Source organism: Neophocaena asiaeorientalis, unplaced genomic scaffold (assembly GCF_003031525.2).
Source record: "Neophocaena asiaeorientalis asiaeorientalis breed wild unplaced genomic scaffold, Neophocaena_asiaeorientalis_V1.1 scaffold242, whole genome shotgun sequence".
In the NCBI taxonomy this organism is placed as follows: domain Eukaryota; kingdom Metazoa; phylum Chordata; class Mammalia; order Artiodactyla; family Phocoenidae; genus Neophocaena; species Neophocaena asiaeorientalis.
This window is the reverse complement of record NW_020172451.1, coordinates 5,788,395-5,803,834: the sequence shown is the minus strand read 5'-3', so window position 1 is coordinate 5,803,834 and position 15,440 is coordinate 5,788,395. Positions and strand designations below refer to the sequence as shown.

General features: G+C 44.8%; 1 protein-coding gene across 1 annotated transcript in view; it reads right to left on the bottom strand.

The window, feature by feature from the left end:
- Window positions 1–15,317, bottom strand: part of SCUBE1 (signal peptide, CUB domain and EGF like domain containing 1) — a 169,923-nt gene extending 154,606 nt beyond the window's left edge. Inside the window, 4 exon segments of the mRNA XM_024737402.1 lie at window positions 11,775–11,860; window positions 13,437–13,540; window positions 13,654–13,740; window positions 15,168–15,317. Of these exon segments, the coding sequence (XP_024593170.1) occupies window positions 11,775–11,860; window positions 13,437–13,540; window positions 13,654–13,740; window positions 15,168–15,317 (427 nt within the window).
- Window positions 15,318–15,440: the final 123 nt, after the last annotated feature.

Here is a 15,440-nt window from a genome sequence, read left to right as displayed (position 1 = left end):
ATTCAAATACTAATCTCATCTTGGAAACACCCTCACAGACACAGAAATAATGTTTAGCCAAATATTGGGCACCCTGTGATCCACTCAAGTTGACACATGAAATGAACCATCACAACTCCTATACTGGCTGCATATTTGTTCTTTTGCTCTACTTTCTAGAATATTTCTTCAAATTTATAATCCACCTCTTCTCCTTGAGTGTTTAAATCTCTGCTATATTTTAATTTTCAAGAGCTCTTTTTTAAATTGAGGTATCGTTGATTTACAATGTTGTATTAGTTTCCAGTGTACAGCAAAGTGATTCAGTTATACATATATGTAGAATACATATTCTTTTCCATATTCTTTTCCTTTATGGTTTATTACAGGATATTGAATATAGTTCCCTGTTCCATACAATAGGACCTTGTTGTTTATCTATTTTATGTATAGTGGTTTGGATCTGCTAATCCCAAACTCCTAATTTATCCACCCCCCACTCCCTCTCCCCTTTGGTAACCATAAGTATGTTTTCTATGTATGTGAGTCTGTTTCATCAACAAGTTCATTTGTGTCATATTTTAGATTCCACATATAAGTGATATCATATGGTATTTGTCTTTCTCTTTCTGACTTACTTCACTTAGTATAATCTCTACGTCCATCCATGTTGCTGCAAATGGCATTATTCCGTTCTTTTTTATGGCTGAGGAGTATTTCATTGTATACATATACCACATCTTCTTTATCCATTCATCTGTTGATGGACATTTAGGTTGCTTCCATGTCTTGGTTATTGTAAATAGTGCTGCTATGAATATTGGGTGCATGTATCTTTTCGAATTACAGTTTTCTCCAGATATATGCCCAGGAGTGGGATTGCTGGATCATATAGCAACTCTAGTTTTAGTTTCTTGAGGAGCCTCCATGCTGTTTTACATAGTGGCTGCACCAATTTACATTCCCACCAGCAGTGTAGGAGGGTTCCCTTTACTCCACACCCTCTCCAGCATTTTTTTTTTTTTTTGCGGTATGCGGGCCTCTCACTGTTGTGGCCTCTCCTGTTGCGGAGCACAGGCTCCGGACGCGCAGGCTCAGCGACCATGGCTCATGGGCCCAGCCACTCCGCGGCATGTGGGATCTTCCTGGACTGGGGCACGAACACGTGTCCCCTGCATCGACAGGTGTACTCTCAACCACTGTGCCACCAGGGAAGCCTGCCTCCAGCATTTTTAATTGTAGACTTTTTAATGATGGCCATTCTGGCCAGTGTGAGGTGATACCTCGTTGTGGGTCTGATTTGCATTTTTCTAATAATTAGCAGTGTTGAACATCTTTTTATGTGCCTATTGGCCATCTGTATGTATACTTTGGAGAAATGTCTATTTAGGTCTTCTGCCCATCCATTTTTTGGTTGGGTTGTTTGTTTTTTTGATATTGAGTTGAATGAGCTGTTTGTATATTTTGGAAATTAATCCCTTGTCAGTCACATTGTATGCAAATATTTTCTCTCCAATTCCAGTTGTCTTTTCATTTTGTTTGTGGTTTCCTTTGCTGTGCAAAAGCTTGTAAGTTTGATTAGGGCCCATTTGTTTATTCTTGCTTTTATTTCTATTGCCTTGGGAGACTGACCTAAGAAACCATCGGTACGATTTATGTCAGAGAATGTTTTGCCTATGTTCTCTTCTAGGAGTTTTATGGTGTCACGTCTTATATTTAAGTCTTTAAGCCATTTTGAGTTTACTTTTGTGTGTGGTGTGAGGATGTGTTCTAACTTCAGTGATTTACATGTGGCTGTGCAGCTTTCCCACCACCAGTTGCTGAAGAGACTGTCCAAGGGCTCTTTTTAAATTCTCTGAATGTTCATTTTTTGGTAGTGTCCTGTTCTTGTTTCATGGATACCGTATCTTCTTCTCTTCTTTCTCAAAGAATGTCACTGGTCGCTTTTTTATCCAAGCTTTTCTCCCCTCAAATAGTCTCTATTTCTTCCAAGTTGCTTTTCTCTGTTTGTTGTCTGTCTTCACTGTTCATGTGCCTTGCTCTCCTTCCACGTCTGATTATCTTTGGTTGTCTGCCTGTGGGACTAGAAGCTGGCTGGTCTTCCTGAGTGTGTGGGTGGGATCTGGTGATGTGAGCTTCTCTGAGTCATGTGTCTGGGATATTTAGTTTGGGAAATGTTCTTAGTACCTGTATCTAAAGACTTTTCCTCTTGGTCTGGTCAAATTCCCCAGAGAAGTCTCTCCCAATCTCTTGCTTGGAGAGTGAGGGCCAGGCTGCTAGTGCTCTAGGACATGGGTGGGAAAATGAGAGGATTCTCCAAATCCTGTATATACCTGTCCAGAGGGCTTCTGTCCTACCCCCCTCCAGCCCCACCCTCATAACAAGCGTGTAAAGCCCAGGCTTCTGCCAAGGAGTGGTTGTGGAGGCTTGTCCTTGGTGGCCTGGAATTGAGGAGAAGACTCTGTTTTATGAACTATTCCTTGAACAGATGACCGACGAGTCCTCTTCCTCATTTTAGCCGAGCCCCACTCACTTCCTGGCACTGCCCGGGCCCCAAGCCTTCTGGGGATTCATCATGAAGTCCAGTTGGTCTTAACGTGCCTCACCACCAGCTTAGCATTCAGCTTCCTCACCTGAAAGTAGTTGTTGCTGTCTCCTCCCCCATCCTTTCCATTCTCTTCGGTTTCTGGCTTTCGAAAATCCCTTTGCTATATTTTTAATAGGGTTTGGGGAGGGAAAAAGTTGATGCAGCTGTTGAATCTGTCATCTCTATTGGAAGCCCCCTGTTTATTTCCTTAGTGTCTCTCTGGCCCATTAGGCTGTGAGCTTCCTCAAGAAAAGGAGTGTGTCCAATTCCTTGCTGAGTCCCCTGAGTGAGCACAGAAGCAGACCTCAGCAAATGTGAACTTGATTATTTAGAAGAGAAAAGCGGGGTTGCTTTCCCACAAGGGCGGCAGATCTCAAGCCGGGAGGTTTGACTTCAAATCCCTACAGACTTCCTGGCATTGGACAAGTCATTTTGTTTCTCTGTGCCTCAGTTTCTTCATCTGTGCAATGGGTATACCTACATTACCTCACAAAGTCGATCTAAAACAGAAACCAGAAGGTATATATGAGGGCACTTAGTGAGCATGAGACCAGGTTAGATATTTAGCTAATAGGAAGCATTAGGAAAAGTATGACCACAGTATTAGAAATGGGCAATATGAAAAAAATGCAGGATTGGAAATCTGTAAATTTTATAAATTTGAACTCTTCCAATCTTATAAGTTTGAAGAAATATTCTAGAAAGTAGAGCAAAAGAACAAAGGTGTAAATAGGAGGTATGAGAGTTCCTTAGCTCTCCTGGACTGTCGTTCTGCTTCTGCCCATACAGTTTTTTAAAAATTAATTAATTTTTTGGCCTCATGGCATGTGGGGATCTTATTTCCCCAACCAGGGATCAAACCCTTGCCCCCTGCAATGGAAGGGCAGAGTCTTGGGGCTTCCCTGGTGGCGCAGTGTAAAGGAAATTCGGCTATTGATGCACTGCGAAGGCCATTGGTACTTTTAACTGCTTCAGAAATTCAGGGAAACGGGACTTCCCTGGTGGTCCAGTGGTAAAGAATCCGTCCCGCAATGCAGGTGACATGGGTTTGATCCCTGGTTGGGGAACTAAGATCCCACATGCCATGGGGCAACTAAGCCACGCTCCACAGCTACTGAGCCTGCGTGCTGCAAACTACAGAGCCCGCGCGCCACAACTAAAGACCTGACACGGCCAAAAAAAAAAAAAAAGAAATTAGGAAGGGCAGAGTCTTATCCACTGTGCCACCAGGGAAGTCCCTGCCCCTGCTTCTAAAAATAACTTTGAACGTGTCTGTTTCCCTCTCAGTTCAATTTCTTGTCCCCCACCATCATGATCACCATCTCACAAGTGTCGATACACAGTAAAAATGCAGCATCTGTCATACGGTGAACACTTAGTCTGCTCTGAACTCGATAAACACTGTGATTATATATAATTACGTATATACTTTTATTTGACTGTTACGACAACCTTATGAGGTAGGTATATTAGCATCACCTCTCTCTTAGGTTCAGAAAATGGAGACTGGGGAAGTGACTAGCTCAGGGTCACGAAGCTGAGGAGAGGTCAGGAAGCCCACAAACCTGGTTTTGTCCGACTCACAAGCTTGCCTTTTACCTCTGAACTTTGCTGTCCCTGGAGCCTCTGGGGCCTCCCTAGTGCTCGTGTTTTCGTGATTCTTCACAAGCCCCGAGGCCACGTGTTCAGGGGCCGAGAGACCGCCTCACATTACAACTTGTGAGCGTCTCATTTCTGACCCTCATTTTCACCGGTTTTACATCGCGAGCATTTCAAGGTGTTTTTCCGTCAAGTTAAAATACACTTTCGCGAGGTTGGCGGATCCGATGTAGACTCTGAGACACTGTTTGGCTTGGCACAGCTTCCAAAAGTCTCCCAGCCACGGTTGCTCTATGTTGCTTTTTGCCAGGACCCAGATCAGAAATAACTCAGCTGTGAAAAAAGAAAAAAATATAAGCTTGTGGCAGCCCTTGAAGAAGATGAATTGCTGGTGGGTTATTTTTCCCCCTTGAGTCAGAAGTGTGAAGGTAGGTGGGAGAAGCAGCAAGGTTTTGAAAGACCCATGTATATTTAGGTACCAGGATTAGTTCCATTTTAAGAAAGACGAGGGCTGAAGCATCCATGCTGTCAGACAGGCCAGCTTATTCCCTGCCAGGCTCCGATGCCCATGGGTTGGGCCTTCTGGTTAGGGTTACTGAAACCCACAGGTCCCAAATTTGGTTGGTTTGATTCCAGCTGGCAAGAAGTATTTTCATCTTGTGGCACGAAACCTTTTTTTTTTTAATTGGTTAGTTTTGAAGCTTTCTGTGACCATGTCCTGGTTGAAGTGCGGTTCTAAGCACCAGGGTGCAGCTGTGATGAACAGCGAGTGACGTGCAAATGTCTTGCACAATCACCATCCTTTCTCCCGACACCTAAGAGAAAGTGTAAGTCAAGGCGCTGGTTGGACTTGAAATTAATAGATGGTGCAGGTGAAGCAGGGTGGGCGTCGTAATGAGGACTGGTTTGTTCATTCATTCATTCAACTTCCAGCACACGTTTCTCTGGTCCCTTCGTTATTTCATCCAGTGAGAACACTGGACTTCCCTTCCTCCCGGTCCTTGAGGAGCCCATGGTCTCGAGGGGAAAACAACACAACAAAAACCACAACCACAAAAACAAGCCTACGGGTAATCACGGGATGAGGTAGTGTGTGTTAACAGTGGCAAACAGGCTTAAGGGCAAAGCAAGTTCTGGAAAGTTCTCAGAGAGAACTTCTGTTCCTGGCACTCAGCCAGATTAGATCCCTTTAACAGCTCCCCTGGTTATACTTAACAGGCTGGATAAAATATTTTTTTAACTTATTTCTTGACACATTGCTGAGTTGGCGGGAAAGTAGGGAAATGATGGATGTCTGGAATGAAGTGGAGGTGGGAGCCTTTGACCTTCTGTTTCTGTAGCTGTGTGAGATGGATGCAAGGAACAGGAGATAAACACGGGACACCACTCAAGGGGAGGATTTCATGGGAGACTCCCTTCAAAGTTAGAGTCCAAAGGGCTATGTCCAGAGGGTAAGGAAAGAATGAAAAGTAAATCTCACCCTGCAGAAGAGAACAGAAAGGAAACCTGCCTGTTCTGACCTTGACATTGGGTTGAGAGGAAAAAAAAAATCTCACTTGAGAATCTGCAGCCACAAGCTGGTCCTCACAAGCTTTTCAGTTTGAATTCACGCTGCTTGTGTGGTTCAAACAAACTCAACTGGAGAATTTAAAATGGCCCCTGCTTGGTTGTATCCCCAGTCAACTGGCAGAAGCAAACTCTACGCCTGCTTTGAAGAATTCAACTAATAATTGTCAGCCTTATAGAATGTCCACAAATACAGTTCCAGAGAAAGGGAGCAGCTCACAGTGAAAAATAATAAACTTCACAAGGAGAAAAAGAGAACCAGCAGGAACAAGAAGCAGTAGAAACAGATCCTTTAAGGCTTGAGATTTGAAATTATCCTATGCAGACTAAAACAAGTTTAAACAACTATCTTTGTGTTTCTAAAGAAATAAAAGAGAAATTTGACAGCATGAGCAGAGAATAAGGGACTGTCATGAACAACCAGATTCAAAAATGAACCCAAGAAAACTGACGGGAGTGAGAAATATAAGACTTATAATTTGAAACTCAACGGACAGGTTGAACAACAGATTAGCTACAGCCAAAGACAGGATTAGTAAACCCATCGAGCCACAGGAATTATCCAGAAGAATAGAGTGACAAGGCCTAGGGTACATGTATTCAGAGTTCTAGAAGTAGCTGATAGGATGGAGGGACAGGCAATATATGAGGACATAATGCCTGGTAATTTGGTAAAATTGTTATAGATACAAAACTTCAGATGCAGAAAGCCTAGTAAATCCCAAGTAAGGTAAATAAAAAGGAATTCCTGTCTAGACACATGATACTAAGACCGTGGAACATCAGAGAGAAGAGGCTAAGAGCACCAGAGAAAGAAAGATGATCGCCAAAGGGTCTGTCGTTGGAGTGACAGCTGACTTCTCACTGTCTTCAATGGAAGCCAGCGGATGGTGGGATTATATCTTCTATGTGCTGAGAAAAAACCTGTCAGCTTAGAGCTCTATACTATCCTTCAAGAGTAAGGGAGAGGGTTTCCCTGGTGGTGCAGTGGTTGAGAGTCCGCCTGCCGATGCAGGGGACACGGGTTCGTGCCCCGGTCCGGGAAGATCCCACATGCCGCGGAGCGGCTGGGCCCGTGAGCCATGGCCGCTGAGCCTGTGCGTCCGGAGCCTGTGCTCCGCAACGGGAGAGGCCACAACAGTGAGAGGCCCGCGTACCGCAAAAAAAAAAAAAAAAAAAAAAAGGGAGAAATTAAGACATATGCAGACAAGTAAAAGCAGTGAGATCCTACTACTGAAAGGCCTCACTAAAGAAAATTCTAAATGTAATGTACTTCAGGCAGAATAAAAATTATTCCAGAGGAAAGGCCAGATACATAAGAAGGAAAAATGGGCAAAGATATGGGCAAATACTTGGAAACAATCAAACAAACGAAAAGAACTGTATGACTCCACAACAATAATGTCTCATTTATGGTAGGAGAAATACAGGCTGCTACTAAAATACTGAACAACACCATAGAATTTTGCAGGGGATGGTCAAAATTAAAGTTTTCAAACTCCTTCAAGTACTTGAGAAAAGGGCAAATATATTGATTAAGTTTAGACGTTATTAGTTAAGTGTCCAGTGTTAGAATGGCTAGGGTGAGTACAAATAAATAGTAATAGCATGTACAATTTCCAAACAATTGGAAAAATTCGGATAAGAAAAAGATGATAAAAGTCTCAAATGATTGAAAGGAAGGTAAAGAAGAGGCTGGGGGCAGGAAAATTTGGAATGAATAGAAAATACATTGTAAGACTATAGAATTTCATCTAGAATATAAGCTATCAGTCATACATGTAAAAGGACCAAACTCTTCAGTTAAAAGAAGATTCTCAGACTGGATTCTAAAAACATCTAGATTATGTTCTGTAACAGGAGGTAAACCTCAAACATAAGGACCCAGAACTGTTGAAAGTCCAAGTGTAGCAAAAATATACTAGGCAAATACTAACACAAAGAAAGCTGCTGTGGCTGTATTCATAAGATAGAAATAGAGCTTTGAGGAGAAAAGCATTTTTAGAGATAAGAATGTCAGTAAATGATGGAAAGTTCAATTTGCCGGGAAGTTCAACAGTTCTCAATTTATACATAACTAATATCATAGCTGCAAAAATATAAACGAACATGGGAAGGACAGGAGTAGAGACATATCCACCTCATGATGGGATATTTTTGAGGTCATCTCAGTGAAGATACAGGACATTTGAGGAGCACAGTTACAAGTTCAATATAATCGACATATGTAGACTATGGTACCCCAATCGCATTGTTTTCAAGGATGCACAGAAAGTTTAGAGAAGATGCTAGACTGTAGAGCTAACCTCAACAAATTTCAAAGATTAGGGAGGCAGTTTGAATCTCCTGGGAACTTGACTCTGAGAAGGAGATTAGGATGCAGGAAATTTATTAGGGAACACTCTTGGGATTGGCATCAGTGGGAAGGAGGGGAAGAAGCAGGCTTGTACAGGAGGAGGCACTCAGCCACAGTACAGTATCAACGGAAGCCTTAACCAACTCCATGGAGAGCTCTGGAGCTGGGATGGTCCTTCTGAGTTCTTGGGTTGGGGGAAGGGCCCAGGCCTTTATTCGCCCACATTGATTAGATGCAGGCTGCCCCCTGAAGGAGGCATGACCTCAGTTGGGCAGGGCAATTTCTTTAGCCCATGCAACCACTCTCCAAAGGCTGACAGCTGAGGGCCAACGTCTGGGTAGCTCCCTTAGCATCTGGGGGAGTAAGTCCTTCATTCCTGCAGGGGTCCTGAGCGGTAATCACCGCATCTGGCACAATGTGTACATAGACTCTATTCTCTGATCATAATCCAAGTAAGTTAGATGTTGATAACCAAAAAGATAACTAAAAAAAGCTCATACTTTTGGAAACTTGAAAACAGACACCTAAATGACTCACAGGCCAAGAAAGAAATCATAACCAAAATTATAAAATACTTAGTACTGACGAATAACAAAAATATTTGCATCAAGACTTGTGAGATGCCACCAAAGCGGTATTTGCAGAAGAGTTTATAACCTTACATGCTTGTATTGGCAAATAAAAAATGGTCAAAACTAATAAGCTAAGTATCTAACTTAAAGAGTTAGAATAAGAACAGTAGAATAAACCCAAAGGTAGTAGAAGAAATCAAATGATTATAAGCACAGAAATTAATGAAATAGAAAACAAACAGAGAGGAAGATGACTGAGGACAAAAGGTGATTCTTTGAAAAGAATAAAAATGTTACACAAATCTCTTACAAGATTAATTAAAAGAAAAAGCACACATAATCAGTATTAAGAATGAAAGAAAAGGCGTGATTATAGACAAAGCACAGACTAAATGGATACTATAAAATATTATAAATGACCTTATTTATTTGAAGTTGTAAATGATATTGACAAATTCCTAGAAAAATACAACTTATCAAAATTGACTCAAGAAGTAATAGAAAACCTGAATGTTTCCATAATTATTAAATAAATTAAATTAGTAGTTTAAAACCTTCCTATACAGAAAACACCAGCTCCTGGTGGCTTTATAGGTGAATTCTGTCGAGCAGTCAAAGAACAGACCACTTCAAGCTTTACCCAAATTTCTGCTCCAGAGGGGAGAAGCACAGTCCACACTCTTCAACTTACTTTACCGGATTAGCTAAGATTGGTAATCAGATAAAGGCAGTACACTAAAAAACTTCTCAAGTTAATTTCACTCATGAACATAGATCCAAAAATTCTTTTTAAATGTTAGCATAGTGAATTCAGCAATAGTAATTGAAAAATATAGTACATCATGTTTAAGTTGTGTTTATCTTATGAAGGTAAGGTTGGCTTATTACTAGGAAGGTAATGAACATAATTCAACACATTAACAGTTTAAAGGAAAAATAGATGATTATTTCATTAGATAAAAAAATTATTCAGTAAAACTTAACATTCATTCATTATAAAAATTCTTTCCAAACCAGGAATTGAAAGGAATGTCCTTAACTTGATAAAGGGAAATGGATGTAAATGACATGATACATAATAATGAAATAATGGAAGTATTACCTTTAAGACCAGAAACAAATCAGTGATGCTAATTCTTTTCAACATGAAGTTAGCTTCTAGCCAGGGTTGTAATATAAGAAGAATAAATAAAAGGCATAAAGGTTGAAAAGGAGAAATGAAACTAATACTAGAAACAGGTAATATGATCATCTACTCAGAAAATTCAAAAGAATCTACCAATAAATTATTAGAATTAAGTGTCTAGAAATTTTGTTCAGTATATAAGAACACAAAAAAGCCAACTGTATTTTTATACACCATCAATCATCAGTTAGAAAAAGCAATCTAAAAAAGTTGCCATTCGAGGATGCAGAGAAGAGGGAACCCTTGTGGACTGTTGGTGGGAATGCAAATTCGTGAGCCACCATGCAAAACACTATGGAGGCTTACCCCCCCCAAATAAAAATAGAACTACCATATGACCCAGCAATTCCACTCCTGGGTATATATCTGAAAAAACCCCAAAACACTAACTTGAAAAGATACACGCACCACCACATTCATAGCAGCGGTATTTACAATAGCCAAGGTATGGAAGAAACGTAAGTGTCCATCGACAGATGAATGGATAAAGAAGATGTGGTACATATACCACATATGGCGGAATACTACTCAGCCATAAAAAAGAACGAATTTTGCCATTTGCAGCAACATGGATGGAACTTGGAGGGCATTATGCTAAGTGAAATAAGTCAGAGAAACACAAATACTGTGTATCACTTACATGTGGAATCTAAAAAAATCCAACCAAACAAGCTAGTGAATATAACAAAAAAGAAGCAGACTTGTAGCTATAGAGAATGAACGAGTGGTTACCCATTGTGGGGAATACAGGGGTGGGATAGTGGGAGGTATAAACTATTGGGTGTAAGAATAAGCTCAAGGAATATACCCAATATTTTGCAATAACTGTAAATGGAAAGTAACCTTTAAAAATTGTATAAAATTTTGAAAAAGAAAAAGATGCCATTTAGCAATAGTAAAAAAAAAATAGTAATAAACTACCTAGGAATTAATCTAGCAAAGGATGTGATAACACCTTACAGAGAAAATTATAAACTATATGGTAAGATTTTAAAGAAAATCTAAATAAATGCAGAGATATGTCATGTTCATGGATAAGAAGACTCAGTGTTTTAGACTCAATCCTCCCCAAATTACCATGAGCACGTTCAATGCAATTTCAGTCAAAATGCCAAGAAAATGTTTGCCTTTTCGAAAAGCTGTTTTTAAAATGTAGAAGCAAAAATGTCTAGGGGTAGCCAAGACTTTCCTGAAGATGAACAAGGGAAAGACCGGCTCTATCAGATATAATATAACACAAAAATTGAGAGGTAAGGTGCTGTTACATAGACAAACAGATCAACGTCACTAACGTAGCCAGAAACAAAGCCATGCATATGTGGAAACCTGATTTATGGCAGAGCTGGCATTTCAGAACATTGAGAAATGGCACTGGATAATTGGGTATCCATAGGAAACAGAAGTGAAATTGGGTCCCTGTCTCACACCATATCAGGTCTGACATGTTAACACTGACATATAATAGACAGCTTACATAAGAAAACAATAAATAAGAGAGGTTATCTTTATGATTTTGAGGAGAAAAGTAAAGTTTACATATTTGACTACATGAAAGTTAAAATTTTTAAAAAATAGATTGAAAAGAAATGTAGTAGAAGATGCTTGCAACATATATAACGAACAAAGGGTTATTATGCAGAATACATCCAGAATACATGAGAACCAATAAGAAAAAGTAAATGGCCCAATAAAAAAATTAGGCTCATGGTGAAGGCTAGAGCTAGCATTGCCAGGCCCACCTGAGTTCTGGCTCGGGCAGCAACATTTTCTTTGCTGTGTGCCCTTGGCTGCATTGCTTGGCTTCTCTGAGCTTCCGTGCTCTCATCCATAGCCTATGCCTCATTTCTTTGGGGCCGAGTGGACCTCCCCTTCTAGCCCTGGGCCGTGGGGGAGCATGTGGTCTGACCATCCATCCGTCCGTCCCCTTACCTGACACCTCAGCCATGATCGGGTCCAGGTCTTGACCTCCCGGCTGGGCCTTGGACGTGATGGCCAGGCCACTGAGTTTCCCCAGTCTGGGCCCAGCAAAGGGACCTCCCAGAACTCCTTGCCCCCTCCCCCTCTTTCACTAGGGAATGTGGAGTCTGTAGCCTGGAAGACCCTAGCTGGGCTCCCAAAGGCCAGCCTTAGGCCCCAGGGGCTGGGATTTGGTGGCTTGTTGGTAGCTGTTGCTATAGGATCCAGCCCTGCACCTCTGCAGCATTCCCCTGGGGGCTAGGACCCAAGGGAAGGGCTAGAACCATGGGAGGCCAGCTCCTCCATCAGATTTATGGTGTCCCCTTATGGGGGGACAGGACCCAGACTGGCCTGGAGCTCAGGGCATATGAGGGGTTTGGGGCAAGGTGCTAGGCTGTCAGTGAGCTGGAGCTGAGGGGGTCACCTGCAGTGATGGTGTGTGTGTGTGTGTGTGTGTGTGTGTGTGTGTGTGTGTGTGTGTGTGTGTGTGTCAGGAGAAGGTTCTGGGTCAGGGAGGCTGCTCCCCAGAACTACCAGGGTCACTCTAGCCCACGCACATCCCTAGCTATGCTAAACTATGGCCACGTCCCTGTTGCTGCTCTCCTGTGCTCTAAGCTGGTCCCTCTGCCTGGATCATGGAACAATGGTGCTCTGGCCTCCTGCTCAGGTCAGGGGTTTGCTCAGTGCCCCCCACCCCATGCCGGGTGCCCCTCTACGCCACTGTTAGCCACACTCTGTTGCAATTTCTGTGTGTGTGTCTCTCCCACCCCCAAGGCCCCAGCTTTAGGAGGATGGAAAGGTGTTGGTCCAGCTCAATCCCTGGGATAGCCCTGCAGCTCAGGGGCCTGCCCTAGGGGCCCTGGGAGTGTCCATTGATTGTATGTGTGTGTAGGCAACTCATGATAGCTCACAGCAGTAGCATAGGGGACATCTGGCGATGTCTGGAGATGTTTTTGGTCATCGTAACCTGGGGGTGCTGCTGACATCCTTCCATGTGCAGGGCAGCCCCGAGACAACGAAGAATTATCTGATGCGAAATGCCAATGGTGTGACGGTTGAGAAACCCCGCCTTGCAGGGCACGGCTGCCAGGGAGCCCCCCTGGTCTCAAATGCAGATGTCTTCTGAGGCCCAAGGGCCGCAAAAATGTGATGGCGGAGGGGACAGTGGTGTTGAAGGGGGTGAAGCCATTCAGTCCAGCAGGAACTTGTGGGCACCAGTTCTGGCTGCCTGATTCTCTGGTTTTCAAGAAAGCCTAAAACTCTGGATTTGGGTATGAAATCTGATTTCTAAATGCTGACAACTAATTATAAGTTTTTGAAAAACTCTGTAGAGTGAACAGAACTGTATACTTCTCTCTCTGTGCTTGGCCGTGCCACAATTCCTGGGGCCCCCTTCCCACTGGCCACGGGTCCTGGGCCAGCAAGGATGGGAGAGCAGTTCTACTGCGCAGCCCTGAGATGGCTGGGTCGCTGCTGCCCCCCTGTGGCTAAAATGGGGAGGTGCCGGCTGTGATGGGGAGAAAGGGGTCTGTGATTTTCTACAAGGACCAGGGACCAGGGTCCAGGGTCCAGGCTGCTCCCCTGAGGAGTTAAGGCTGACATTCCCCGGAGACCGGGGTTTGGTTCCAGACCTGCCTGGTGTGCATGCAGTGCGACCCCAGCACAGCGTGACGCTGGGAATAGCCCTCTTTGGGCCTCCGTTTCCTCAGTTGAAAAATGGCGTTGGGGGCAGGGGTTTTCTGAGGGTAAAGTGACATCATGGGTGTAAGCGGGCCAAGTACTGGTGAGGGGATTGGTGTGTGCACAGTCAGCGTTCTTCACTCCACATTCAGGGAGGCTAGGCAACACTCACCATCAGGTCAACTCTTCTTGTGTGCCAATCGCGCCCCCGTGCTCTGCCCTCTGTGTAGAGGGTCATCTGCACTGACCCTTCCACCGTCTAGGAGACAGGGGCTGTCAGCATCCTCACTGACCGATGATGAGATGGGACACCACGGATGGGGTAGGTAACCGCCCCAGTGGCTCCTAAAACAGCGGTGCCAGAACGAAAGCTGAGTTCCAGCCCCTCTTCCACCACGTTTATAAAGAAGTGCACGATTTACCCACAAGGGGCCTTAGGATACTGGCTCCAGGAGCCGCTGCAGATACAGGGAGGGGCCAAAACTTGGAGATGGAGGGGACCCCCCCCCAGGGTCTGGTCCATGGAGCCCCTCAGCTGCCAGTGTGTTGCATTGGTGTCCCCAAGGGAAGTGGGCCTGTCCTGGCTGCAGATCCCTGAGCTGCCACGTGGCCAGGGAGTCCTGCTTGCCTTCACAGTCTCCAAACAATCTTGGTTTTAGTCTCCCAAAGACAGGTCACCTTGGGGAAACTGAGGACTCCCAGCACCGCTGAAGGGTCTGTGCATCTCTGCACGCGCTAATGAGGGAGGTGGGTGAAGAGGGTTCTAATACTTCAGATCAACCTAGACTGGAGGGGAACTGAGGCCGGGAGGAGACAGTAATCCCCAGGTGCCCCAGGGACCGGCACGTCTTACTGCAGGGCCCTCTTCTCTCCTGAAGGATGGTGGGCTCATTCAGGGAGAAGGGGTTTGGTAAGGGTGGGGAAGACAGTCTCTGGCAGATGGCGTTTGATGATTTGGTGTTCTGTCTGCTGATCCCGTTAGATGGAGAAGGGCGGCTCTTGTAGGGGGTCTGGTCTGATTCCTAGCAATGGCGGAAGCCCACCGAAACTGGCCTTTGGAGAAATAGCTGCTCCCTGGGGCCTTGTAAGGGAGGGAGTTGGGGGTTGTTCCTGCAGCTCGGCAGTGGGTCTGCAGGGACGCTGCAGCCTCCCACCTCCTGGGGCCTGGCAGACCTGGCTCCCTATCTGAGCTCCATCTCCTCCTGCTGTGTGACATTGGGGGAGCCCCTCCACCTCTCTGAGCCTCATTTGTAAAATATCGGTCACATCCTTCCTACGTTGCAGAACTCCTGGAGGGCAGCTGAAGCCACGTTGCACTCTCTCCTTCCCCATTGAACATGGTTATGCTTGTAATTAAATGGCTCCTGAGTAACGAATTGTTTAATCTCGGCCTCCTGCCCTCAGAGCCCACAGGTCACTACGTCACCAGTGCCGATCACAGGGGCTGGCCCTTGGTACACATTTGGGGAGTTAAGGAAGATTTATAGTGTCTGACACACCTCCGACGTGTAAAAAGCGTCCCATCTACGAAAGCCACACGGAGTAGCTGTTTGGAGAAACTTGTGGGGAGGAAGATGCAGCGTCCCACCTCCCCCGCAAGGGGAGCCCAGGACACACCTGCCCAGCGCTGAGCACCGCCTCGTTCTGGGATCAAGGCCAAAAGCGGGCACCGGGCGCACTTCTCACCTGTGCCCAGCAGGTGGCGCCCGCCCCCGCCCGCAGGCCCGTGGAAGTCGCTGCTTGCGGCGGGTTGTTAGGGCGCCCCGTGGCAGGGTATTCGTTTTCGGGGTGGGTCTGCTCACAGCTCCTTGCGGGGAGCAGAGGACTTTTGTGCATTCTTCAAGGCCCAGCTCAGGGGGCGACTCCAGGTAGAAGCGACCCTTCCTCGGCGCCCAGCCCGGCGTCTGTCTGGGGAAGGTGCTCAAATGTTGTGACCTGAAGGATGGAGTGAGGAGGGTC